Source organism: Triturus cristatus, chromosome 4_1 (genome assembly GCF_964204655.1).
Source record: "Triturus cristatus chromosome 4_1, aTriCri1.1, whole genome shotgun sequence".
Taxonomy (NCBI): domain Eukaryota; kingdom Metazoa; phylum Chordata; class Amphibia; order Caudata; family Salamandridae; genus Triturus; species Triturus cristatus.
Window position 1 is genome coordinate 356,856,787 of NC_140585.1, and position 27,402 is coordinate 356,884,188.

The window sequence follows — 27,402 nt, forward strand, 5'->3', positions numbered from 1 at the left end:
GAAGGCCAGGCCAGGGGTGGCACAATACATGCTGCAGCCCCTGGTAGGCCTAGGGTACACCTATGCCCTGGGTACCTAGGGTACACTGTACAGGGGCCAATAAGGTGATCCTATCCAAATGGGTTATGCACCTAAAGTACATAGTAGTAATTTAGAGAGAGAACAGCAGGGCTGTGGGTCTGATTAGCAGGCCCACAGCCACATCTAAGTCGTAAACCAGTAAAGCAAAAGCAAAAAGTGGGGGTGAACATAGAAAGCAGACCCTACTCTCCTACACACATGATGGAGAAAATGCAGATAAAGAAAGGTAGAAACGTACTTGTATATGGCCCCTTCTTTTTATTTCTTCAGAGTATTATTAGGGATAAAATGAAAATATTTTTAAGATGAGACTAAATAAAAAAAAAAAAAATGATTTTAACTAACAATGGGATGCATACTGTTTTTTCAGAACGCCTATGAATTTATTAATTGGTGGGTATAAAGATAGACAATTTTAATTCTCCACATTCTCAAGTGATTTGGAGCTATGGTCTGGATCCTTTGTGTAGCAACATGAAAAGTGTGTTTTATATTATTGAGTTTTTAAAGAGTATGTTTTCATCACTATGGTCAATTTGGTAAAAGTCGAAAAGTTGGTAATAAACACTTTCCTACAGATGGGGAAAAGTTATTTCATTTTTTTCTTCATTTAGACATTCTTTGTTATGGGTTTTCTGGTATCTGTTATTCTTGTTTTTAGATATTATGATTGTATAAATGTTGTATAATATACCACTTGGATGCTATAGATGTGACTCCCCTGTCCACAATGTAACCCTTAGTGAGCTATAGACAGTGAGGTCACATCCAAGCACCTATAACCTGGAGAGCTGTGTCATGTGCATCTCCTATGGTGCCCATCCCACAAGCCCCTGGACAAGAGCAGGTGAGTCTTCCGCTCGAATTAAGGGGTACATGGAATTCTGCATCTAAAGCAATCAGCTCTCACCCCTGGCAGAAACTGCCAGTTAATTTAAGTAGGGCGCAATCCTCAGGCACTGTGACTGGAGATCGGTGATAATAATGGACGACATGGCGGGGTAGGCCACTAAAGCAAGCTGTGCATTATTCTGCCATCGAGTGGATGGGCCCAGAATTCTCCTTTGTGTTAGTCCTTTTTCAATCTCGCTCTCTTTTTTGTTGTTGTTGGGCGTTGACTGTCCCACCATTTGGTGTCTAATCCAGCCTCTCCTGACGTCATACGGCCCTCCTTGGAAGCTTCCATGCGTGGTCGCCATCTTCAGATCCATATTTCTCTTGTGGAGTTTGCTTTATTATACAAGCTTTACTTTCTTTGTTCGCTTCCGCTCCCTCATCTCTTGGGGAGGCGGGTGGGAAGAATGTGAATCCAGAAAATTCTTCAAGCTGTAGAACTACTCCTACAGGTAAAAAACCATTTTGTTTTGCAGCATGAATCTTTTCTGGATTCACATGCTGTGCACTGATTTTGTAGCGCTTTTTTTTATCCTTGTTGAGGCTGGGTTGGAGAGGAGTTTCAGCTTGTAAATAAATGTTTTAGTAGATCTGAGAATACTTTTTTGGCAGTCTTCGTGGCAACCCCACACATATACCTACTCCCTGCTGACGAGAGGCAACTACCTCGAAACACGTGTCCAGGGATGGCTAACGCGACACTTACATTCACTCAAAACTTTGGCACAGGCGTATTCGCCGACGCTACTTCATGGACCACAATGCCTTGGGGTAACACGCTGGTAGGACGAGCAGAGTGCGGCCAATCGGACTTTTGTTTGTATTCAGGCTCCCTTGAGCCGGTGGGGCTGACGAGCCCTTGGATCAGCACCTGCGCGCCATGAGTGGTACTTTACCTGAGAATACTTTTTTGGCAGTCTACGCGGCAACCCCACACATATACCTACTCCCTGCTGACGAGAGGCAACTACCTCGAAACACCTGTCCAGGGATGGCTAACGCGACAATTACATTCACTCAAACTTTGGCACAGGCGTATTCGCCGACGCTACTTCATGGACCACAATGCCTTGGGGTAACACGCTGGTAGGACGAGCAGAGTGCGGCCAATCGGACTTTTAAATGTTTTAGTAGACGTTGTCCTACTTGCACTTCCTTGTGCATCTGTCTGTTGATGTTGTAGGGCTTTGTGAACATGTGCACGGATGACCAACTGGATCAAATGGGATATTGTCCAGGAAGGCTATTGTACCACCTTTCTTACATGCAGAGTGTTCTCTTGGTTTGATCAGTAGTTGAATGTCAGCTGTTGTGTGACATCTGGATTGTCTGAGTAATCCAACTTGCGGTGGTGTGTTTAGTAACTGGTTTTCCTTTGTTATTGCCAGGGAAAGACACAAAGTTGTTTTTATTTCCTTACTGATTTTGTTTTCTCTATATAGTATATTAGCGCTCTTCTGGCATCATGTAGTGCTCTTTCAGCCTGAGTCTTTGGCTGTTGGAAGAAACTAGGTATTTGTATTGCATGGTGTATGTGAATATGTGGTATCACCTTTGGTAGGAAATGTGGGTCAGTCCTCATGACTATCCTGTTTTTGTGTAATTGCATTTATGGTTCTTGGATGGTTAGTGCTTGCAACTCACTCTTCGTAGATATCATTGCGATGAAAAGGCTGTTTTAAGTGTGACTAATTTCAAAGGGACCTTGAAGTGGTTCAAAGGGTTTCCTCATGAGTTGGGTTTAAGTTTCATGTAGGTGTTAGTACATTTCTTGGTGGGGTTAGTCTTTCTGCCCCTTCTAGAAGTCTTTTGATCACTGGAGTTTAGAAGAAACTTCTTCTTATGTGACCCCATGTGTAGGCCACTATTGCTGCCAAATGTCCCTTTAAAGAAGCACAGGTTAACTTGCTGTCTAGTAGGTGTGTGAGGTATCGTATTGCTGTAGTGCCTTTTAGATTGTCTTTTAAGAAGCCATATTTGTGGCACCACCTTGAATATTTTTTCCATTTGGCTGTGCATTTCCTTGTTGTTGGTCTTCTTGCTTCTCTGAGTACCACAATTGTCCTTTCTAGAAGTCCTAGATGTCCAAACTCTATATCCTCAGGAGCCAAGCTGCGACGTTCAGCGAGTTCGGTTCTGGGTGGAGAATCTCCCCCCCCCTTGCATGGAGAGCAAGTCTTGTAACACTGGTAGTGTCTGCACATTGTTGTGAGCAATCTCTATTAGGACCGGGAATCAGGTTTGTCTCGCCCACTGTGGGGTGAAAGTATTAAGATCATTTATGACTGTCTGCATTTGTTGATTACCAGTGATAACAGTGGGATGGGGAAAAAGCATAAGCAAATCTCCCTGATCAGTTTATCAACAGAGCATTGCCGAAGGAGTGATGGTGTGAATGTCTAGGCACGAAGGATTGGCATCTCACGTTCCCTGGTGTTGCAGAAAGGTCTATTTCTGGTGTACCCCATTTTCTGAAGATCTTTTTGAGCACTGTTTGATTTAGTTCGGACTTGTGTAAGGTGGATGCTTGTCTGCTCAGCTTGTTTGCTTCTACATTGTCAGTCCTGGTAGATGTATTGTTGTTATTGTTTATTTGTGTCTAGATGACCCATCTCCAGAATTCCTGTGCTAGTTTTAAAAGTACAAAGGATTTTGTTCCTCCCTGCTTGTTGAGATAGGACATTGATGATGTATTGTTTTCTTTGAATTAGCACCGATTTTCCCCACAGCTTATTCTGAAAGGCTTTTACGGCTAGGAACACTGTTTTCAGTACCAGTACATTTATGTGTTGTTATGCTTCCTCTACTTCCCAGATACCTATTATTTTGAGTCTTCCCATATGAGCTCCTCATCCCACATGCGAGGCGTCTGTGGTAATAGTTACTGTTGGAGTTGGAGATATGAAAGGTCTTCCAGTTGCTATATTTGTTTTGTTCCACCATGCCATCTCCTCCTGTTCTTTTTGCGTGACAACCACTAGAGTTCCCAACTCCCCATAGCTTGTGAACATTGACTCATTCTTCAATTGGTCTCATGTCTAACAGTGCATATGGTGTTAGCGGTAGGCAGAAGGCCATTTTCCCCAGCATCTTCCCCAAAGTCCTCACTGTCAGACTTGGTGAGTTTCGTGCATCAACGATAGTATCCTCTTCTCGCAAGAGTATGCTTTTACCTCTGTTGAGTTGATTCTCGCTCCCAGAAAGAGCTTTTCTTGTTCTGGTTTGGGTGACTATTTATGGAAACCCCCAGTTTGTGTAGTGTTAATATAACAGTAGTTATGTTGTTTCTGCACTTGTGTAGTGAGTTTGCTTTTACCAGCCAGTCGTCTTGGTAAGGATATACGTATATCCCTTGCCTCCTCAGATGTGCCTCAACTGTTATGTTATGTTATCCTGTTTTATAAAGCGCACAGCTGCTCCAGCAAAGAGGCGTCCCAGCGCTGAAAGCAGAAACATAGAAGGCTGTTGTCAGAAGAAGAAACTAAAGCGGGGGGGAAGAGGTGTGTTTTGATGGCCTTACGGAATGCCAGGTGGTTATTCATGCCACAGATGGATATTGTCAAAGCGTTCCAAAGTTTGGCTGCCAATAAACAGAAAGAGCGCCCACCAGACCGAACCTTTCTCAACCGCCAGATGTTGTCCCATCGAGTGAAGTTGACGAGAGGGAGAGTAGGGTGACAGCCAGGAGAAGAGAGGTTCAGGATTTTAAACGAGATACAGAGGGCCTTGAATTCCACGCACTTGGCCACAGGCAACCAATGTATTTGACGAATGGCGCTGGAGGTGGGGCAGGATCTAGAAAGGCCATGAAGAGTTCTGGCAGCAGCGTTTTGAACTCTCTGCAGTCTCAGGACTTCGGTCTTGTTGGCCCCTAAATAGAGTACATTGGCATAGTCGAGTCTTGACAGGATGGAGGCCTGAACAATCATCTGCCTGATGGGTGGATCAAAAAACCCCAGCAGCGGTTTGAGGCCCCGTAAGATGCCAACGCAAGTCCCTGCCACTTTCTTAGTTTGATACTGAAAGTTGAGGGCTGAGTCAACCTAAACACCTACATTTTTCACCACCTGCTTGGGGGCGGGTGCATAACCCAATATGGCCACCACCAACGTTCACACCACAGCTCTGAGTCTTTCCCAACCAGTAGAACCTTCGACTTGCTTGAGTTAAGTTGGAGACAGTTGGCAGTCATCCACTCAGCGATGGCCACAAGATCGCCACAAAACTAGGAGGCATCTTCCGAGAGTGCGACTACCAACTGTGTGTCATCTGCGTATGATACAATAGTAAGCCCCGTGCTCTTGGCCAAGGCTGCTAACGGTTGGACATAGAGGTTAAAGATCGTAGGGCTCAAGGCTGAGCCCTGAGGCACCCCTTGGTTGTTAGAATGAATCGTGGAGGCGAATGGAGGGGCCACTACCTGGAAGGTCCTATTAGAAAGGAAGGAGCCAAACCAGCCCAGGGCAGGGCCCACAATACCCGCCTCCTCCAACCTTTGCAGCAGGATCTGATGAGACCGTATCAAAAGCAGCACTGAGGTCTAAAAGAATCTAAGCCGACGTACGACCCTCATCTAGAGCTAGCCTAAGATGCTCGGTGACATCTAGGAGGGCCGACTCAGTACTGTGGCCTGGGCGGAAGCCGTTCTGAGAGATGTGAAGGAGATTGTTATCATCTAGGAATCCTGTGAGAATAAAATTAATGTAGGTCTCAGTGATCTTAGAGACCCACGGCAGGAGTGAGATAGGGCGAATGTTTTCCAGTTTAGCTGTGTCAAGTGAAGGTTTTTTAAGCAGAGGAACTAACCTTGCTTGCTTTCCTGGGAACAACTGCCCTGGACAGGGATAGATTGATCACCTGGTTCAGAGGCATAAGGAGCACCGGTAATAATTTCATGAGTTGGTCAGGCTTGAGGGGTCAGCAGGGGAGCCAGATTTGACCTGGTTACATAACAAACGTAGCTCATCCAGGGAGACCGCTGGAAATGTAGCCAGTGTGTGCAGGGAGTGGTCGAGGCACAAGGTCAGAACGCATGACAGCATGAGGAAAGGTCTTGTAGATGTTTTCCAACTTCTTAACAAAGAAGGTGGTAAGGGCCTCGCACTGCTCATCCGATGATATAAGAGTCACTTCAGGGACCCCATGCTGTTTCAGGTCTTTCAATATAGAGAAGATGGTTTTAGAGGGGTTACAACTACTCCTGATCTCATCAGCAAAGTAAGCTGCCCGCTCTGTATGGATGGCCCTGTGATAGTTTTTGATAGCCACCTGATAGCAATGCTTCTGGCTCGGGTCGTACTCCCATCTCCATGACCGTTCCAGCTGCTAAGCACTTTGCAAACACTCTGGGTGGTGATAGTATTCCGAATGCTATCACTTTGATTTGATAGTGTGTTCTGTCTTCAACAAAGCGCAAGCATTTTTGTGGCTGAGATTTATTGGGATGTGTAGAAATTCATCTTTTAGATTTATTGTTGCCATTTAGTCTCCTTGTTGCACCTGTGGAATGACATCCTGCAGCGCTGTCATTTAGAATGTTTGTGTCTTTATTAACTTGATTAAGAAACGTAAGTCCAGTATAGGACGTAGAGATCTGTCTTGCTTCAGTATCAGAAAATATGTTGAGCATTTTCGTTGGCCAGTTTTCTTTTTGAGCACTTTTTCTATTGCCTTCTTTTGTAGCAATTATTTTACCTCTTGTAGTAGTTGTTTGTTTCCTGTTTTGTGTGGACCCCTCTCCTTGGGCCCTTTACTGATGGGTGTTTGACTAGTTCTATGCAATAGCCATGTTTGATGATAGTAAGTATCCATTTGTCTGAGGTGACCTTCCTCCACTACTGAAAGGTGTTGTGTGTAGGAGGGGATGTTGGTCTTTTGAGTCACTTACCGGTTGGTGCGGCCGCCCTTCTTTATGGCTGCGATATGCCTTCTGCTTGCTCCTGAAAGGGTTGAAGTAGTGGTGTCTGGTATTGCCATTGTTTAGTAGGTGTTTGTGTCTGGCTTGCACCTTGAAAACTCTGGTGTGTGGTGCGACCTAGGAAGCTCCCTCTACCTACTGGTCTCCTTAGATGCCCCCTAAACTGCAGGGCTACCATTGGTTTTCCAGTGTCATTGTCCTTTTTAAGCTGTTGCAGGGTATCATATACTGCACTCACAAAACACTGTTCTCCATTGAATGGGTTGTTAATTATGTTTTACTGGGGCCTCATTTTGAAGCATGACACCCTTAGCAATGCATGTCTTCTTATGGTGGTCATCGGATTGCATTCTACGAAGTCCTCACATTTGTCGCTTCTGTGGTCTATTGGAAGGCAAAGGTTGCACACCTGTTGGTTATCCTTATGTGCAAACATGCGATGGCACTTCATGCAGAATTTAAACGGTGTGCTCTTCATGTCACACGGAACAGGAAGGGGGGGGCGGGGGTGGGGAGGGTTAGTCTTCCTTGTACATGAAGTCGCGCATTGTGTGATAAAAACCAAATTAGATCCCGTTTTCCAATAGGTTTCTCCGGTGTTTCCCTCAACGAACTTTCAAGCTAATTTTATTTTTGTGATTGGAAAGCCTTCAGAAATGCCTCCAGTCCCAAAGACAGAAAAAACACAATCTGAAGATGGTGACCACTTGTGGAAACTTCCGGGAAGGGGCTGGAATAGAAACCAGAAGGTGAGAATGTCGATGCCCAACAACAACAAAAAGAGAGAGAGAGAGAGAGAAAAAGAACACAAATTTCGGATTCAACACCTAGATGGCGGGATAATGCACATCATGTGAATCCAGAAAAGGTTCATGATGCACAACAAGGGTACTCCTCTTAACTGCCTGATAGGACCTTAAGCTCTTCTCTCGCCTGGCAGTATAGCTAAAACTTCCCTATAACAACTGCCGACAACCTGTCCTCTTCTCGGCCCCACACATGATCTGAAAATGTCAGCAGAATTAAAATGCTGCAATAGTTTGACAGACTCCTATCTTCTTGCTGCTATGCTTAACTTGAATGTCTTGAAATGTATTTATGTTACTAAGTTACTACATTTCTTATTGTGCACATTGTGTGCATGTGCTTTTTTCAGCATGGTGTACTGTGGATTTTGGAGGTACATTTGACCTTTTTTCCTGTAAGTTTGTGTGAATTCAATTTGAGAGTTCCTGTTGTAGCTTTTATTATTAACCATATATAGAGAGCAACTATCACCCAACGGGCATGATAGAGCTAGTAACTTATCAGTATAGAAAAAAATGTACCTTTCCTTCACTGGAAGCCAATGAAGTTCTTTCAGCGTGCCAGTTGCTGAGTCAAATCTTCATTTCTTTATTGCTAACTTAGTAGCCATCACCTGAATACTTTGAAGCCGCTTGAGCAGTTAGTCTGGACTTCCTATAAGCAAAGAGTTACAGTAGTCCAATCTGGTCAGTACAGAACACTGTATAACTAACTTCCTAGAAGGCTGAGGAAGCAGAGGGACAATTTTCTTCAGATTTCTAAGAAGTCAATGGCAGACAGCTACAGTTTTATTGATGTAAGCCTCCACTGAGAGTGCAGAAGCCTAAATATATTTTGTACTAAAATAAACACATGCGTAGGGTTGACCAACGCTACCAGATATTTCAGCGTTGCAATGCTTTATGCAAACCTGCAGTCGGCATAAGAAATTGAATGTGCACCTGATACAATGACAACATACAATGCGTATGTGGTTTACTGCTATTCAGCTCATGGACGCAAGATGTGTTTTCTTGACTTTCAGAAGGCGTTTTCGATTTAAGTTGGAGCTGTGCGCAGTGATTTGGAGGGTATGGCAAGTTTAGATATGCAACACTTTTCGAACATCTTCCATCAACAAAGAAACACCAGCCTTATCATAAGTGTCAAGTGAATCAGACCAGAGAACAGTTACTACTTTCTCCAGTATCCTGCACATCCTGCCTTGAGCCACCAACTACGTTTTCATTTGTACCACACAAATGAGAAATTGTGGTAAACTCCTTAAGAAAGGGCATTTGTAACTTGTAACTTGTTGCAACTGTTCTGCATATTTATTTATTTATTATTGAGCTTGTTTTTCCCCAAATGTTCCATGAAAGGGAAAGAATCCGATTTAGTATGAGTGACATAAGCATGTGAATTAGTTCTACATGTATGTTTATTTCATATGTGTGCTTGTAGGTTGTAATGTGTATGACTGATATGATGAGGTTGGAAAAGTGACATGGCTAGGGGACGAACTGGACAGTGACTAGGTAACTTGAATTGTGGTTTGTAGAGGTGTGACTGTGTGGCATGCGGCAATGTGTTATTTCCTTAAGGGGTGGTGTGCTTGGGTTGCAAGTGGCAATGGACGAGGGAATATTGAATGACTTGCACTGTGTGTAGTGGGAAGCGTTGAGTGGCAGGTTGCGTTCTCTGGTGAAGTGGACTTGTTGTAGGCATCAAGTGTGTCATGTCTGACACTGAGAAGAAAATAAATGACTTACCTGTAACTTTAGTTCTCCAGTATTGGAATCTTTCATAGATTCACATGCTTGAATCATTCCCCGTCGTCGAGATGGGAGTTCCTGGTATATCAAAACAGCAATACAAAGCTAGAACAAACTAGAAAAAATAGGGCAAGGCCCATTGCGGTATTTAAACATATCCCTCTCTTTTTGTAAAAGAGACCAAAACAAGATCTAAGCCAATCAGAACAACCCCACCTAATAGAAACCCTCCTGAGAGAACGCCAGACCTTTAAATTTTTGCAGCTCTAGTGCTATAGATCTAACCATAAAGGTCCCAAAGGTTGAGCTTTCTCAGGGGAGGGGGGTGGGTTGCATGTGAATCTATGTAAGTTTCCAATACTGGAGTTACATGTAACTAACTTATTTTCTTACTCCAGTATTGGAACTTTCATAGATTCACTTGCTTGAATCAGAGTAGCTAGCAGTTAGGAGCACATTTTTGTTCGAATTCTCTCTCAATAAAATAAACACGATAAAGAGTAAAAGGAAAAAGCAAACTTTGCAGTATAAACTCTTAATTCCTGTTAAAACAAAGCATTTAACGATGGACATCGAAATACAGATAAATCAGAATATCCATAACTATATAAATATGTATCTTCAAATACACTTAATGTGGATATTAGAAAAGAATAGAGTAAGAAAAATAATACAAAAGAATGTGCGAGCTTCTTAGAAAGGAAGGAGGTATGAGACAGAAAGCTCACTGTCATTGAAACAGGTTCTTTAGGACCGCTTGGCCCACTGCGGTATTACTGCAAACCGAAGAATCTAAGCAGTAGGGCTTGGTAAAGGTGTGGATACTCTTCCAGGTTGTTGCCCTGCAGATCTCCTGGATAGGTACCCCAGCAAAAAGGTCCGTCGAGGCAGAGACTGCTCAAGTGGAATGTGCACGGACTATCCCCTGGAGGGGCTTTCCAGCCGCCTGGTGACAGTATTGGATTGCACTGGAAATCCAATGTGCAATTCATGAAAAGCAACAAGGGCCCCCTGTCCAATAAATGTATAATTCCTAGGGCAGGGTACTATGCAAGTAAAGTATAAACCCCTAGGCAATATAATTGAAAAGTATTTAATCTGTCGATATATATGCGCCCCTCTGGTGCACTTTTATTTCCAAAATTCAGAGTGTAACAAAACCTAAACAACACTTACTAAATTTAAAAACAATCATTTAATGACATGTTAAAAAACATTTCAAAATACATTTTAATTTTTTTTTTTTTTTTTAAATGTTAAAACAAATTATAACTCTTTTTCATCCATAAACACAATTACATAAGTAACAATTCTTGGTGGCAGACAAGTTGAATCTTTTTCAATCCAATGTGCAATGCCTCATTTAGAGAGGGGATAGCCCTTACAAGGAGCACTATATGCCACAAAGAGTTGGGGTGACTTTTGGAAGGGTTTAGTTCTGTGGAGATAGAATTTCAAACAGCGCTGAATGTCTAGAGAATAAAAGGCTCTCTCCAGCGGCGTTGTAGGTTGTGGGAAAAAAGGCTTGTTCAAATGAAATTACGATGGAACTTTAGGGATGAACTTGGGTTGGTATGTAAGATTACTCTGTCATCTTTGAACTGAAAAAAAGGCTCCTGGATAGTGAGGGCCTGCATTTCACTAATCCTTCTAGCAGAGATTAACGCCAGAAGAAGCGCCACTTTCCATGACTGTAATTTTAACTCCGCCTTGTGGATAGGTTCAAAGGGATGCTTTATGAGTTGAGCCAAGACCACATTAAGGTGCCAGAGTGGTGGAGGAGGTTTGACCGGAGGAAAAACTCTAATAAGTCCCTTCATAAACTGTTAGCTGCGAGATTAACCTTAATAGATGCATGAGCTAGACCAGCTTTGGCCAATGAAAGGATGTAAGGAAGAATCTCATGAGCTGAAGAAGAGAAAGGGTGAACACCCGATTCCTGGCACCACAGACAAACGCTCTTCCATATTATTTAATATGTTTTGTTAGTACTCTGAGCCTGGGCATGAGAAAGAATGTCCTTACACTCAGTGGATAGACTCAGGTGATAGAACTCTGTGTTCAGGAGCCATGCCGCTAATTGAAGCGATTAGAGATCCGGATCCAGCACTTGACCTCGGGACATAGTCAGTAGCAATGAAATGGGATCCAAGAGAATCGTCTCTCTCTCCAAAAGAAGGAGCTCTGTGTACCAATACTGGCCTGGCCAAGAAGGAGCTATGAGGATCATCCTGCAGGGCTCTGTCTTCCTCTTCATGAGAAGTCTTGGCAGGACAGGAATGGGAGGAAAAGCGTAGGCAAAGGCGCCTGACTATGTGATCGAAAAGGCATTCCCCCAGAATCCCGGATGGTGATGCCAACTTGCAAAGTACCACAGCAAACAAAAGGAGATGTACCAACATTTCCTGATCTTGGCGTTGCAAATAGGTTTATGGATGGCTTGCCCCACAGCCGAAAAATGCTGTCCACAGAGTTTCCTGATGCAGTTCCCATTTGTGACACGTAGACTTGAGCATTCTGAGAGTAACTGCTGTTGTGTTGAGATTCCCAGGAAGATGTTCTGATTTTAGCAAAACCCCATTCTGGATTGCCCACTCCCAGATGCTTTGAGCTTCCAATGACAACCGAGGAGACATTGTACCCCCCTGCATATTTACTTAATGCATCGCCGTTGTATTGTCTGTCCTGATGAGAACTGATGAGTTTCATATCCTTGGAAGAAATGCTTGTAGGACTAAACATATTGCTCATAGTTCCAGCAAATTGATGTGGAGAAGACGATGAAGCTGCTGCCAATGGCCACTGATTTAAATATATTGTAGGAAAGCTCCCCATCCCCCCAGAGATGCATCTGTGGTTATTACTCGCAGAGCCGGGGATGCCAGAAAAGAGAGACCGTCTGAAATGTTTTTCTGGTTGGCCCACCTAGAAATGGCTTGTAGCATAAGCGGAGTTACCTTGATGATATCCTGGAAGGACCCGTTCACCTGGCGCCATGGTAAGTCAAATTGTTCCTGAAGGGGGCGCATCCGCAGGCAGCAGAAGGGAATCCGGGGATGCAGGATGACAATGACCCCAGGAAGGACCTGTAACAGTGAACTGAAAGTGACTTTTTTCCTAGAAAGAGATGAACCATAGACATTAGTTTGGTCTGTCTTTCTAGCGATGGAAAGGCTTTGTTGAGAGATGTGTCCAGTTTGGCTCCCAGAAAAGTAGTGCTTTTGGATGGGTGTAAGTTTGATTTCTCCTTGTTTAGGGTAAGCCCCAGACTTTCGAAAAGACCTGTGCTGGCTGTCATGGAAGCTCGGGCTGCCGCCATGGAAGGAGCTTTTATCAGTCAATCGTCCAAGTAAGGAAACACCTGGTGATGTTGCCTTCTGAGGAAAGCCACCACTGGGGCCAGACACTTTGTAAATCTCCTTGGCGCCGATCTTAGGCCGAAAGGCAGAACTTTTAATTGATAGTGGCTCCTGGCTACAGTTAAGCAAAGAAACTTCCTGTGCGATGGATGAATGAGAATATGGAAATAAACGTCCTGTAGGTCTAGAGTGGCCATGAAATATAATGTAAGGAGACCATGTTTTCTTGAGACAGGTGTTGAGCGTCCTCAGGTCTAAGATAGGCCGCCACTTTCTGAAAGCCTTCCGTACAAAAAAAGAACCAGGAGTAGAACCCATTCCCTCTCTGGGATGTTGGAACTGGTTCTATTGCCTCTTTTTGTAGCATCAGCTGGGCTTCTAGGAGCAGGAGATGATGCTTCATCGCCTGTAAGCGAGGTGGAGTGGAAGATGGAAGTTGAATAAACTCCAATGTATGGCCAAATTGAATGATGCTGAGCACCCATTGATCCGTTATCTTTTGCCAGTTTTAGATGTAGAAAGAAATTCTGTCCCCCACCCTCCCCCCTCACAGGTGCCTGGTCGTGAGGAGGAATAGTAGACAGAGCCTGAAAGTTGTTATTGTCGAAGTGTAGAATCCTTCCCCTGTTTTCCTCCTCTTCCTCTGGGAGCCGACTTAGAATAGGCTGCAGATAGATTGCCGCTGAGTGTACCGCTGTCAATAAGGCTGTGTAGATGAGGTGTATGAGGGATACCTGTACTGTTGATATCCACCTCTATATGAGGGTAGACCTCTTCCCCGAACTCCTCGAAAGGGAACCTTACGATACTGGAGCGTCCCCAATGACTTTGCCGTTTCAGTGTCCTTTTTTATGTCCTGGAGAGGCTCATCGATGTGTTTGCCAGTAAGTGCCTTTCTGTCAAAGGGAAGTTCCAATATTTTATTCTGAACTTCCGCCTGAAAATATGTTGCTCTAAGCCAACCTTGTCGGTGTAAGACTGCTGATCTTGCCAGAGCAATGTCCATCGCACAGTCTATGACCTCCGAGGAAGCCCTCTCACCCTCCTGGAGTATTTTCTTGGCGTCTGCTTTACTTCCATCCGAGAGTTGGTAAGGGGATAGGTTGCACCACATCTGCCGATCATAACGACCTAAAATCGCTAGAGCATTAGCTGCCCTGACCATCAGCCCTGACATCGAAGAGAACTGATGGCCTGCGTTATCAAAGCGTCTGCCTTCCTTGTCTGGAGGTGTTGTGACTGGAGCAGCCCGATTCTTGGATTTCCTTTGAGCCGCTTGTAATATTACTGAGTCTGGCTTTGGGTGACCCACCAGGCAAGCCAGACTATCTTCTGGGACCATATACTTTTTCTCTAATCTATCAAGAACCAGAACCAGTGTCGCTGGGGTCTTCATAACGTTAAGGCCTTCCACCCATATGTAACAAAAAATGAGGATGGCTTACACTGATTTTCTAAATGGTTCCTTGAAGTCATACAGAAGGCACTCCGTTTGCAAAGTTGGACTTGGCAAATCGAATCTCTTGGACACTCTTTCCGAAAGATTGTGAAAACCACTGGTGTCCTCCGTTGATGTGGCATTACTGTTGACATGGATTATATAGTCATCCCATTCCCTGTGCGGATCTGGAAGCTCCCTCTCCTCCAGGTCGTCATCTGAGGTGTCCGGATGCTGGTCAGGAGGTGGTGTTGGTGGTGGAGCAGTGATCGTCTGTAACGTTGTTACTACCTGAGGAGTGGAAATCACTGTATGATGCTTAGGAGGCACCAAGGTCTGCCCCCGAACAGTAGAAGGTGCTGGAAATCTTTTCTTATAGTGAGATAAACTGTAGATAAGAAAGTAAAGAGGATGGCATACACACCTCTCTTCCGGATACTGTTGATGGTAGTCCTGAGGAGGCACGTAATCGTGTTACTCTTCATTGTCTTCCTCGAAATCGTCTTCCTGGCATTTAACATGCAACTCCAAAGGACTGTGGGCGTAACCAAAGGGGCCATCATCATCCTCCAAATCCTCTTCCTCTAGATGTGAACGAATGAGAGGGGTCCCCTTCCTAGGTGATGTGATTTCTGGAGTTAAGTGCCTTAATCTCGACTTCTCCACAGGAATTTTCTCCCTAGTCGTCGAGGTCGCCGACGGTGTCGTCGATGATGACGTTCGGTGGAGCCACTGTCGCTGTTGACGGTAAACAATACGCCGTCAATGTCATCGACTGGGCCGCAGTCGTTGCCATCATCACCGCCGTCGTAACCGTCGGCGAGAAAGATGTTAGCGGAACTGTGACTAGTGATGCCTGTAGAGCCCCCGCAGACGATCTGTCGTCTGTGCCATCGTTGGAGGAGGTATCAACAATGCTTGACCATTAGTTGTGGAGACCTGGAAAACCTCGCTCCACGTCGACGATGAAGAGGATTCCTTCATCAACGGTGTCGTTTCTCCTCAGGAAGGACTGAAGTAGGCTTCTTGGAGGTTTTCCTACCCTCATGAGGTTCCGAAGGCGACACAGAGCTTTCCTTTTTCACCCTGCTGCCCCTGATTGATGTTCTTTCCTCTCCTTTTCACCTTAGTGAGGAGATTAACTCGGTTATACCCATGGGTGGTCTTTTTTGAGGCTTTATGAAGATGCTCCTCAGATGAGTGAGGTCAGATCGTCCCCTCTTGTGAGACCTTCTGGAAGATGAAGACGACGAGGCCTCATCACTCTCCTCACTAGAAATAGGCTCTTTTCTGGATTTCAGCTTCTGGAGCCAAATGAGAAGACGCCCCTCACGATCTCTCAGAGTCTTAGTGGAGAAGGTACGACATACCTTACAATCCTTGGCTTGGAGGTCCAGATACAGGCAATAGATACAGTCCTTATGAGGGTCATCCAAGTGGAGTCTTTTCTTAGAGCAGGTGGCACATGCTCTAAAAAGACCCTTTTTCTCCTTGTCCAACGTCAGGAAAGAAGATAAACTAAGCTCAATAAGTATAAATCTGAAGAAAAGATTAAAGAAAAACCTTGCAAGAGAGTTATTAAGGAAAAAACTGAGCAGAGCTCAGTGGAGACTCCCTAGCACAACGTGCGGTAGAAAATCTGACGGTCTGAGGTTCTCTTAGGAGGGTTCTAGAAGGTGGAGTTGTTCTGATTGGCTAAGAACTTCTTTTGGTCTCTTTACAAAAAGAGAAGGCTATGATACAAAACTGAAATGGGCCTAGGTCTATTTTTTCTAGTTTGTACTAGCTTTGCATTGCTGTTTTGATATACCGAGGACCCCCCATCTCTACGTCGGGGAATGATTCAAGCATGTGACTCTATGAAAGTTCCAATACTGGAGTAAACTTAATACACTTGGCGTCATCATGTGGCATTAATGCTAACTTGGATGTGATACATATGCCAAACCAACCTTTCTGACTGAATGCCTCTGTCTAGTGTTAGCTTAGTGTGTTTTTGTATGAGTGTAATTGTCACAGTTTAGCAATGTATGGCGTGTGATGCTGCCTACTAAACTTGATCAGGACTTTCTCAGAGGTCTGATTTTCGTGGGGGTCGGAGTTATGCCAATTGTCTTCCAATTACATCAGCAAACTTGTCCCAGTGAAAATGATAAACAAAGTGTGAGGCCATTGATCAGAAACGCCCAAAAATAGACTGTGGAAAGAGTGACATGCATTTAGAAAGTAGCAACTTTGAATAGTTAGGATGATGGTATATCTGGGAACTGGGATTGTTGGGTTGCAGGAAACCCTACTATTCCAAGATACCTCTGCAAACTGGAGACTTTGGGAAACATTGGGTGGTGTTGCTTCCATGGATACTAGCAGGTTTCCTTACCCAAAATGCATTTGTGAACATCAAAAATATGCCTAAAACACACATTTTCTTCTCTCATTTTGTTATTCCAGCAGTATTCACGCACTGGGTCAGCAGGCACCCAGGGAACTCTACCTGCTCTAAACGATTCTAATATGCATTAACTGGGGGAATTTAGAGTGGTGTTGCTTGTGTAAATCCCAGTATGTTCTCTTACCCAGAATGCCTTGAAAATGGCAAAGTTTTGATACAAAAATAAAATTTTGTCCATATTTATGCAATAGAAATCTCAACAACGTCTGGCATATAGTAAAATTATCATCCTGCTTTCCCACATGCATCCTGAAATTTATGGTACCCAATGTATGGGTGGGTCTAATACACTTGGTAGGAACAAACTAAAACTGGTAACTTGTAAAGACCACATTGACAGCACGTTGTCCCCGTTTTATCTGGTTCCAGTCCAAGCCAACAAGCCCACCCACACAGGTGGGGTATTGTTTGTAATCATGAGAAGTGTAGGAACGTTGGGTGGTAAAATTTTGTATATACTTGCCAAGTCTATAATTTTCATAAAAGCCTGACGTTTGCAGGGCATTCTCTGCAAGAATACACAGTAGGTCCAGGCAAGCCAAACAACCCTGCACACTCACAAGTGTCTAGTTTTCAAAAATGTCTGGGGCTGGTAGGTTTCTGAAAGTACCAGCCAGCCCTAAGCCCAAATACTAGAGGAGCACATATCCCATGAATCAATTAAAAAATCTTGGCAGTGCCATGGTAGATTTTTGGGCCTTTCATGTCCCGTGCACGGGCACACACAGGCGGGATACCATTTTTATCGCAAGCGTGGGAATGCAAAATAGTGTAATATTTGTAATCAGATATTGAATTTCTCTACATTTTGGACTTCTAAATGTAACACACTGTGCACAAAAACACATTTTATTGAAGATGCCCTCAAAATCTCCAGACATTATGGGGAACCCCAAATTCTGAGAGTATGAAGGAACCCCTATTACTAAAATCAAAAACTCTGGCATGTTTCAAACGTGCATAGCTTTTCTCCAAACACTTTTTTTTCCAATTAATTGCATCTTCTGAATTAATGGCATAAAACATAATGAAAAATCATTATAAGTTGCAGATCAATAGACGGCTCTGGGTGTCGTTTTTTTCGGAACTATTGACAAACCCTACACATTACGCAACCAAAAGAGTTTGTATATTACTTGTGAGATCGGCCTTAAGGGCAAACTCACCTATTTCTAGTTTTCGCAACTTATATTTATTTTTTTATGATTTTCTTTGGGTAACCCATGAGCTATTACACAAATAATCGCTTAATAAATTCATAATTGGGTATACTTTTCAGAAATGTGTTAAATCCTGGATTCACCAGTGAGTTTCATGCCTCTTTCCTGCACAACCTGCAAGTAAGTAGAAACTTGCAAAAATGGCTGAGACTCTTTAAAAAAACTCTTCCTCTTTCTGGAAGAAGACGATCTTAGCACAGCAAACCCTCTATTGGTGCTATTTTATCAATTCCCTCCAGAGAAAACCATAAATCCGAAGTACCTTTAGAATTCCCAACATGTGGGGGAAAAAGGAGGAAAATTATGAAGGCTTAAATGCAACCTGCTCCATGTATTAAAGGAAAGGGGTCTGCATAGAGAGGCTAAATATGAATAGTGTTTACATATATAATTTTGTATGAGAACAGTCTTTAAAAAGTCCTGAAGACATCACAGGGCAAATCATATGTTGGCTGGGCGATTTGAATTTTGCGGATTATTTCTGCATCTACCATTTGGAAGATTTTTGATATGACAGTAAAATATCTATACAGTGGACATTTGTGACTTTGAACCTGAAAAAGGATTTGCTTACAGAGGGCAATCTTCCATAGAATAACAGTATGTGTGCACAGGGAGTGACATACAAATTGTGTTTTGATTGAGAGGAAGGAACAGTACGATTTCAGCACCAATTTATTAAAAGATTTCTGCTGTAACGTAGCACTATAATGATTAACTGGTGGAAATAATAACTCAAAATGTATACTTCACAACATTCTTTATAAACTACCAAAGAGTAGTAAGTTATTTGATCAGTCTATGTGGGCTTCTAGCACTTAAATTCTTTGATAATAGAACATAGGTTTACACAAGCAGCTTACCTTCATTCGACATTCTTTGAGTAGGCCTTCTACAAACTTCCAGTTGGTTTGAGCAATTACTGCTGGTGAGAGATCTGAGAGTTTGGGTTGCCTCAGAGTTTTTCCAATAGTCCGAGCTTCCTGCATATATTTCTGAAGCAAACAGAACAATATGAATTTGAAATTAATAGCACATGGCAATTTATCTACACACAAAAAAAATAAAAAATGATACCATTTGCGTTGAAAACGTTTAGTCCTCTGGGTGAAACAATATCGGAGATAAATGAATGACAGGTGTGTGGTTATGAATAGTTATCTGGCACCACGCCTGGACTAAAAGTCCGTTTGGGAAAATTGAATGAAAAGACTGTGTAATTGTTTACCACACGAGACATTTGGTGGTAATACATACCAGATGACAATCTCCTAATTAACAAATTAACACACAGAGGTGCGCCTTTCCTTGGCAAATTGCAATGCAACTTTGCCTCCTCAGAATCTTACAATACACTTGAAACATTGGCAAACATTGGCGAACATTTCCAAAAGCCTTTCGAATTTTTGGGGAATATATGGCAAGCCGTGGTACGAAATAATCTATTTTTCAGGAGACAAAATGAGATAACATGTTTGTGGTGAACACATTTATTTCGATGTATGGTGAATTATTTCTCTAAAACGCTCAGTATTTTAAAATAGGGTTTTTTAAATACACAAAGAGCAATCCTTATTATACAAAGAAATGCCTGCAAATACTAATAAATGCATTAAATAATTAATTGGTTATTCGTGCTTCATCAACAGCTGGCCGAACCTCAGACGTTAGAAAGATAAATGAGCAAGGATATGGGCTTCAGGCTCATTATCAGAAGCCATGAAGAGATTCCTTAAAATTAAGAAATCAGTACATATTACAGTGACTGAGTGACCAAAGTAGAAAGATCAATACAGTGGATTAAATGATTATATGAAAAAAAAGCACAAAAACGATGAATCCCGATAAGCCAGCTTTAAACAGAAAACACATACCAGACAGCACTCAGAGTAGGATTTTTTAGGAGGTCGTGCATGAGGGGGTGGCCCCTGGTCCCACTCCCAGAACGCCATAGAGTTCTGTCGAATCAAAAGCTCCTCTGATGGCTGACAGAAGCAAAGGCACCACAGGCAAACACAAAGAAAATGCCAGAGAGGAGGCGAGCGAAATATGCATGCACACGGTCCAGAACAAAAGAAATAAGAGAATAAAAGTAAATACAGCAACAGTAACAGAAATGTGGCAAAACGGTATGCTGTTCAAAGACACTGCTAACAAGTTCTTGCCAAAGTTGCAGAGGCTTTTTATTTAGTCTACCTTAGTAAATATGGATTTTTAAAGACAACAGTGCAATAAGGTACTGCTGTTTTGAATAGAATTCAGTTTGAAATTAAACAATCTTTGTTGATAATTTTTTTTACATTGTTTGACTCTAACTAGACAGTATCAATAAACAGAACTCCAATCCCACTCATGAAAAGAAAAAAAAATAATGTTAAATAAAAGTACCACTGTGCATGGTAACATAGACCCTGCCATCAGTGCACTGAGCTATGGTTAAAAACCAAACACCACAAAATTCTATTCAATTTACCTACAATCAGCTAAGAAAGAGTCCGAAGGCATACCTGCTCCTTGACGTGGTATTACCCATTACTTTTTGATTCTGCAATGGTGGAAGAATACTGTGCTTCAATTCCATTCATATTTGAAGTACAGACAGATGGTTTCTCAAAATGTGAAGTTGAAATGGTCATCGGCATAAAGACATGGATACTTCCTTCTATACATGCCACAATACTATGCAGTGCACCGCTTAACCAGATGTAGACTTTTATGGACAATGCACACAGTGAAAATTGCTCCTCGAGTAGGGCCTTGATCTCTGTGGCATCTCAATCCTATCTTTACATTACACAAAGGAATGCAACATACATTTACTTTAAACGTACCTTAAGGATCATGGACAAGGAGCAGTCTAAGCGAGTCGGGCCTTGTGTATTAATGGTTTTCCATTTCACTGTGGCCATCACATCAGCCTCACCAGTTGGTAGTGTGTAAGGACAAACCATTACTTCAGCTTAGGAAGTGTGCCCCAAGTACAGAAGGAAGACACCTCAGGCAACAATAACCAGATCTATTTACGCCATTACGAGTGAGGTTTACTTTTGTAGATCCCTGCTATATCTCTACTTTCGAAGTCAAATTCACTATGAAAAGATTGCAGGCATCAATGGTGTGCCACTTTTTTCACCACAGAAAAAGACAGCCTAAATGTTCAGGCTTGTCATCTACCTTGCATTCCATTTAACCCAGTCGGCAGATGAGCTCATTTTAAATCCCTGAAGAATGGATCCAGTGGTCAGTGCACACTAAGCAAGTATCCATAACAAACATCTTGGTGGTGAGAGCATTGTAAATACTCTGGAAATCAACTGCTTGTCCATTATGTGCAGTGAAGTAAAGCCCCCAATGGCCTTGTAAACTTGTACTAACTTGTACTCATTCCTACTACCAGTCTAGATACCAATAACTTCCATTATCCAGATGTGAGGAAGATTGAAGCAAATCACAACACTGCTCTAATATCTGAACTTAGATTTTTTCATTATTCAGTGGACACAGTTAAGTGACAAATGGGATCTAACTCGTGTCCTCCTCCTCGCTGCCCATCAACACGGATGACTGTCGGCTCGAAGCATCTTAAGGATCTCCAAGTCACAAAACATGTTTTGAGGACTTTATTGAGCCTCATAATGACATTAACAAATACCCTAATAACTATGAGGTACATCCAGGGAGTAAACATTTAGCACTACCTAGACAATGAAGTTATCATTTGAACCAGGTGACAATTGTTCCCATTTAAGGCCCAAAGATGAACATCCTCTAAAGAACTAGCTCAATGTGCTCAACTGTTACTTATGGTGAGCAAGACCCAAAAGCAACACAACCCATTCTGTTAAGAAGTAACGTCACAAATCATAGCAACCTTTATCTTGATATCTGAAGGGTTAAAGTGCTTATAAAATATTAATATTTCAATATTTAAGTGGAATGAGATATTGGAGATGGCAAAATAGACTGAACTAAATCATTATTTTCTAACTCCTCCCAATAATGAATGGGTTGGAAATTCTGTAGCTCCAAGAAGAGAACGTTCAGGTAATGAAGAACGTGTTACTTTCCCATTTGAGATGTCTGTGTGGCTCTTAAACAGCCAATCACCATCTACAGAGTTCTAAATTTTTGTGGCCACATTTCTGGGTATGAACGACTCAAACAATAGTGTATTTAGCAAAACTTTACAGGGACACATGAAGGAGGGAACACGGTCAGTGGGGGCTATCCCTTTTATATATATTTATATATATTTTTTTTTACTTCATTAGTGGGATTCCAGTTGCAGAAGACAATTATGGCAAAACAATCTCAATTGCGGTTATGGTGCGTAACATTTTCTTTGAAGTACTGAAGCTTCAGCAAGAGATAAAATGTACTGAAATGTTGACTTCTAGCAGCAGCCGTTTCCAGCAAATTTTAAGACACGATATGCAAATAAAATGGAATGAGTGTAATTAAATGCAAATGTTATGAGAAAGATTAAAGGTTTTAACAAACAAATGAAGGGAGAAACCACAGAAAATGAACAGGCTTATGCAAGTACACAGCTTTTAAAGAGTCGTTGGGTTCATCTTAAACATCCACGTTTGAAACACAGCTCTTTGAAAATGACAAGTAAAAGCATAACATCTACCCACCACACAGAAAAAGGCATTAATACCCCTAAATGGGAAAAAATGGACTGTTAGACTTCAGCAAAATATAACATGTTTTACTAGAAAAGTTAAACACTGGAAGGAAAATATACATCTCCTTAAGTTTTGTCAAACTACTTTACAAGTATAATTTCAGAAGATGCTTGACTATCAATGCTTTAATCATTGTGTTATGTCTGCCTCTGGTAGAGAGCCACTATCGTGAATAACTAGATTCAAATCCAGCAACGCTTTGCTATGGTGCAGCAACAGTTATTAACAAAACCGGTTACCCACTGTTGCTACGTCAAAGGAATTCACTGCTCCTTTGGCTGGGCTCTTTAAGAGCCTGTAAGAGCGGCATAGGAAACCAGAGAGCACAGCTTCTGAAGGTGAATGCACAGAGAATGAGGGATGGCAGAAGGGTTACCATTTTTTCTTCAACATTTTGGACACAAAAGTTGGGCCATGTTATGTACTCTTCACCCATTCCTCCTCTGCCTCTCCGTAGTAGTTGAAATTAGGTGTAGATGATTTTAGGAGCAATATATAACTAACTTATCGATTGGGAAATAGTGAATAACAAGGATCTTTTTCACCTTAAGGGTTCCGAGTGACAGTATAGACAATTCAAGCTTCACTCTCGTTCCTTTTGATGTCACCCAGAACACCTCTGAGTAAAACATCCTCATAACTCAGTTATACTTTCTATAATTCTATATATTATACAACTTTAGTAATGTTTAACATACAAGGAATCAACTCATTACATCCTACATACCTCTCTCAAATCATTGTCCAAACCAAGGTGTTCCGAATGCTGTCTGTGGCGATCCTTTCTGCGCTGTGCTGTGGCACTTCTACTCACCCAGCGGCTGTAATACAACCATAAAACTTATTTACAGGGCATACTTTTCAGGGTCTTGATTTTTTTACATTACAAAAAAATCCATATATATGTTATATGTATATTGTGTCCATGTGTGTGTGTATATATATTTATATATGCGTGTATATATATTCACTGAAAAAACCATAGGTTTCACACATGTTATAGTTAGCGGAAATTTTACTGATAAAAAACCAATGAAATTCCCCCGTTATAGTTAGTGCAGGCAACTATAACTCACGCGGCACCATTTGCACACGGGGTGGAGAGAGTGTGGATAATTTTTTTTTTAATATTTTTTTTTTTAATATTTTCGTTTTTTACTTGTGTGATAAGACATGCGCAATTGGTGACCTTCGGTCACCAATTGCACACGGGGTGGGGTTAGTGTGGATATTTTTATTTTTTTAAATATTTTTTTACCGTACGCGTACGGTAAGCGTAATCGGCGAAATTGGCGAAAAAATAAAAATTCCGTTTTTGGCCTTGGGGGATCTTTGGGGACTCCCTGTACATGGCTATGTGTGTGGGAGCTGTCAAAACAGCCCCTTTAAATGTTTTTGTGCTTTGTTTGTTAATCATCTCTCTCAGTGCGAGAGAGAAAATGGCGGCCGCCGCTTCCTGGTTTCGGCCGATTCGAATGTTTACTAAGATCTAAGAGCCAATCATAATCGCGCTTGCGCACGCCACCGTACGCGTACGGTAAGCGTACCGTAAGCGCACCGTAAGCTGGCTCAGATATATATATTGATTTAAAGGCTATTTTCTCAGAATCTACTGAACAGATTTACACCAAACCTACAAAAGGCACTTCCTTGACCTGAGGACTACCTCTCTGCCAAATTTCTAGTAATTCTGTTCAGCCGTTCGGGCTGTAGCCCTGTCTAAAGGTCCTATGGAAAAATGCATGGGAAAAACGCGTTTTGGGACCCCCCTTTTATCTCAGCCCCCGCTTGACGAATCCCCCCGAGACTTTCAGGGTAGGAGCGGAGCGTAGCGCCCCACCTATTTTGAAAAATTCGCGAGGATTCGTCGACCGGCGCCAAAGTTATTCAAAATAGAATGTTGCGGATTTCCTATGGAAACGTGGTCCTAACTATAACTACCTACTGGCGACTGCCAGTAGGTAATTTATATATGTGTATATATATATATACATATTACCTACTGGCGGTCGCCAGTAGGTAGTTATAGTTAGGACCCTCTTACCAAAGGAAAACCGCAACATTCTATTTTGAATAACTTTGGCGCCAGTCGACGAATCCTCGCGAAATTTTCAAAATAGGTGGGGCGCTGCGCTCCGCTCCTACCCTGAAAGTCTCGGGGGGATTCGTCAAGCGGGGGCTGAGATAAAAGGGGGGTCCCAAAACGCGTTTTTCCCATGCATTTTTCCATAGGACCTTTAGACACAGCTACAGCCCGAACGGCTGAACAGAGTTCCTTGAAATTTGGCAGAGAGGTAGTCTACAGGTCAAGGAAGTGCCTTTTGTAGGTTTGGTGTAAATCTGTTCAGTAGATTCTGAGAAAATAGCCTTTAAATCAATATATATATCTGAGCCAGCTTACGGTGCGCTTACCGTACGCGTACGGTGACGTGCGCGAGCGCGTTTCTGATTGGCTGTTAGATCTAAGTAAACATTCGAATCGGTCGAAACCAGGAAGCGGCGGCCGCCATTTTCTCTCTCGCACTCTGAGTGGGGCAGCAAAAATAAAGCCAAAAAATGTCTAAAGGGGCAGTATATTGAGATCATAACCACCCAGCATTGATATAGGGGTCCCCAAACAACCCCCAAGGCCCAAAAAATATTATTTTTTTTTTCGAAAAATCGCCGATTACCCTTACCGTATGCGTACGGTAAAAAAAAAAAAATTATCCACACTCTCCCCACCCCGTGTGTAAATGGTGACCGAAGGGCACCATTTGTGCATGGCATATTTCACATGTGAAATTAATAAAGAATACATTTCACAACGATGCGCATAATATGTCCCCCTTGTGCGCACGGTGCGCGAAGCGCATCGTGCGTACATGGCCCATCCCGCATAACGTGGGCACGCGGTGCGCTGCGCGAACCGCGTGACCACCGTGCGTGTACGGCACTAACTGCATAAAGTGGGCGCGCGGTGCGCGAAGCGCACCGTGCATGCACGGAACAAACTGCGTTAACTGGGCGCGCACGCCACGAATGGCGTAAAGTAACTTAGCATTTAAAAAACCGTACAAATTCACTGAAAAAACCATAGGTTTCACACACGTTATAGTTGGGAATTAGCATTTAAAAAACCTTGCAAATTCACTGAAAAAACCATAGGTTTCACACAAGTTATAGTTAGCTGTACATTTCACTCGTAAAAAACCAATGAAATTCCCCCGTTATAGTTAGTGCAGGCAACTATAACTCACGCGACCGCAATCCTCTGCTGATGACATATGTGTCTTTATGAAAAAAAAATATTTGTAATATATGTATAGCTAAAATTTAATGGAAGAAGACATGGGCAAATAAGTGTCTAAATACAGTATTAGCATCAGCAGAGGATTGCGGTCGCGTGAGTTATAGTTGCCTGCACTAACTATAACGGGGGAATTTCATTGGTTTTTTACGAGTGAAATGTACAGCTAACTATAACTTGTGTGAAACCTATGGTTTTTTCAGTGAATATATATATATATATATATATATATATATATATATATATATACACACACACACACACATATATATATATATATCTAAATGTATATAGATATATATACACACATATAGATTGATGTATTTATATATATTCATTATTGACTAGAGATCTGTTCACACATTTATTTATTAATTTTGCAGCAATATAATTGGCTATATACTTTTAATAACAGTTAATAGCAGAGACTACAACACTTGAATTAAGATTTCAGTTTATCTAAGTGTGGCTCACAAGAAGCATTTAACTGTTTATGAGCTTGACAGAAAGTGGAAGACAGCAGTATACAGGTGTGCATTCAAAAAGATTACTTTAAGCGCTATGTCCCGAGACACAGAACAGATTTTGATTACGTTTCATCTTTAGTACTATTCGCTGCCTCATCTACGTTCAGCAATACTTGGCTACATCTTTTTGACAATAGTAAGTTAAACGGTCTGGAGAGGAAAATAAAAATAAACCGATACTTCTTACTCTTCAATTTTGCAAAAGTGCAAATACACCTATAGAGTTATATTTTTCATTTGAATTGCCATGTAAGGAAAGGTCACGTACAACAATGGAGGTCAGCACTAGTTTTTTCCGGATTTCCGCATATATGGAGTACTACAGAAAGCTTCACACGATTGAAGCTCTGCACTGTCAGTGAAGACAAAGGCTTTAGCTTGCCTAATGACATCATAGTATTGGTGGAAACACAGAGCCCAAAGAGGCAGATGAGATAGCTTCCAAACTGTCTGGACAATTGGGCGCTGTAAGGCACAGCCGATAACCCATGTGATATCATCAGAAGTGACATCACCGGAACTGATGTAAAAATCACATTTATTCAAGTCATTACTACTTACTTTGAGTTAATAGTCTCATAAATCAGACTTACATGATACAGCTTACTCTTCACAAAGAAGCTGGAAGTCCAGTAATTTCTCGCTGTCTCTCTGATGACGTCCTAGGCCTGATATCTATGCTCTCTACATGCTTTTTTCTCTTCCTGCATCCACACTTTCTGGGGTACTGTGCCTACTTTCTTTCATCCCTTGCTCCACCTGTGGACAGGTGTATGTTGTCGCTTACGGATGGAGTTTAAATCACTGAAGCTTCTAGTGACTTAGGACATCATTATGATGCCAGTGGGACTGCCACCGACAGGCCGACAGTGGCAGTCGAATTAGCGGTCAGACAGTAATCCCTCCAATAGAGACAGTGCCTGCACAGGCACTGCTGTAGGGATTACGATGTACCTTTCCAACAGCCTTTACA

The 27,402-nt window shown here is 42.3% G+C and overlaps 1 protein-coding gene across 4 annotated transcripts in view; it reads right to left on the bottom strand.

Moving 5' to 3' along the window:
- The window catches only part of DENND5B (DENN domain containing 5B), a 535,468-nt gene that overhangs the window by 231,624 nt on the left and 276,442 nt on the right, over positions 1–27,402 (bottom strand). For 2 of the 4 annotated variants that reach the window (XM_085652363.1, XM_085652365.1), the window contains 3 exons: positions 23,341–23,434; positions 19,797–19,907; positions 18,786–18,917 (listed from right to left, as the gene is read on the bottom strand). In XM_085652363.1, the coding sequence (XP_085508489.1) occupies positions 18,786–18,917; positions 19,797–19,907; positions 23,341–23,434 (337 nt within the window). The remainder of the gene's footprint in view (positions 1–18,785; positions 18,918–19,796; positions 19,908–23,340; positions 23,435–27,402) is intronic. The other 2 variants (XM_085652367.1, XM_085652366.1) reach the window with 1 other exon arrangement.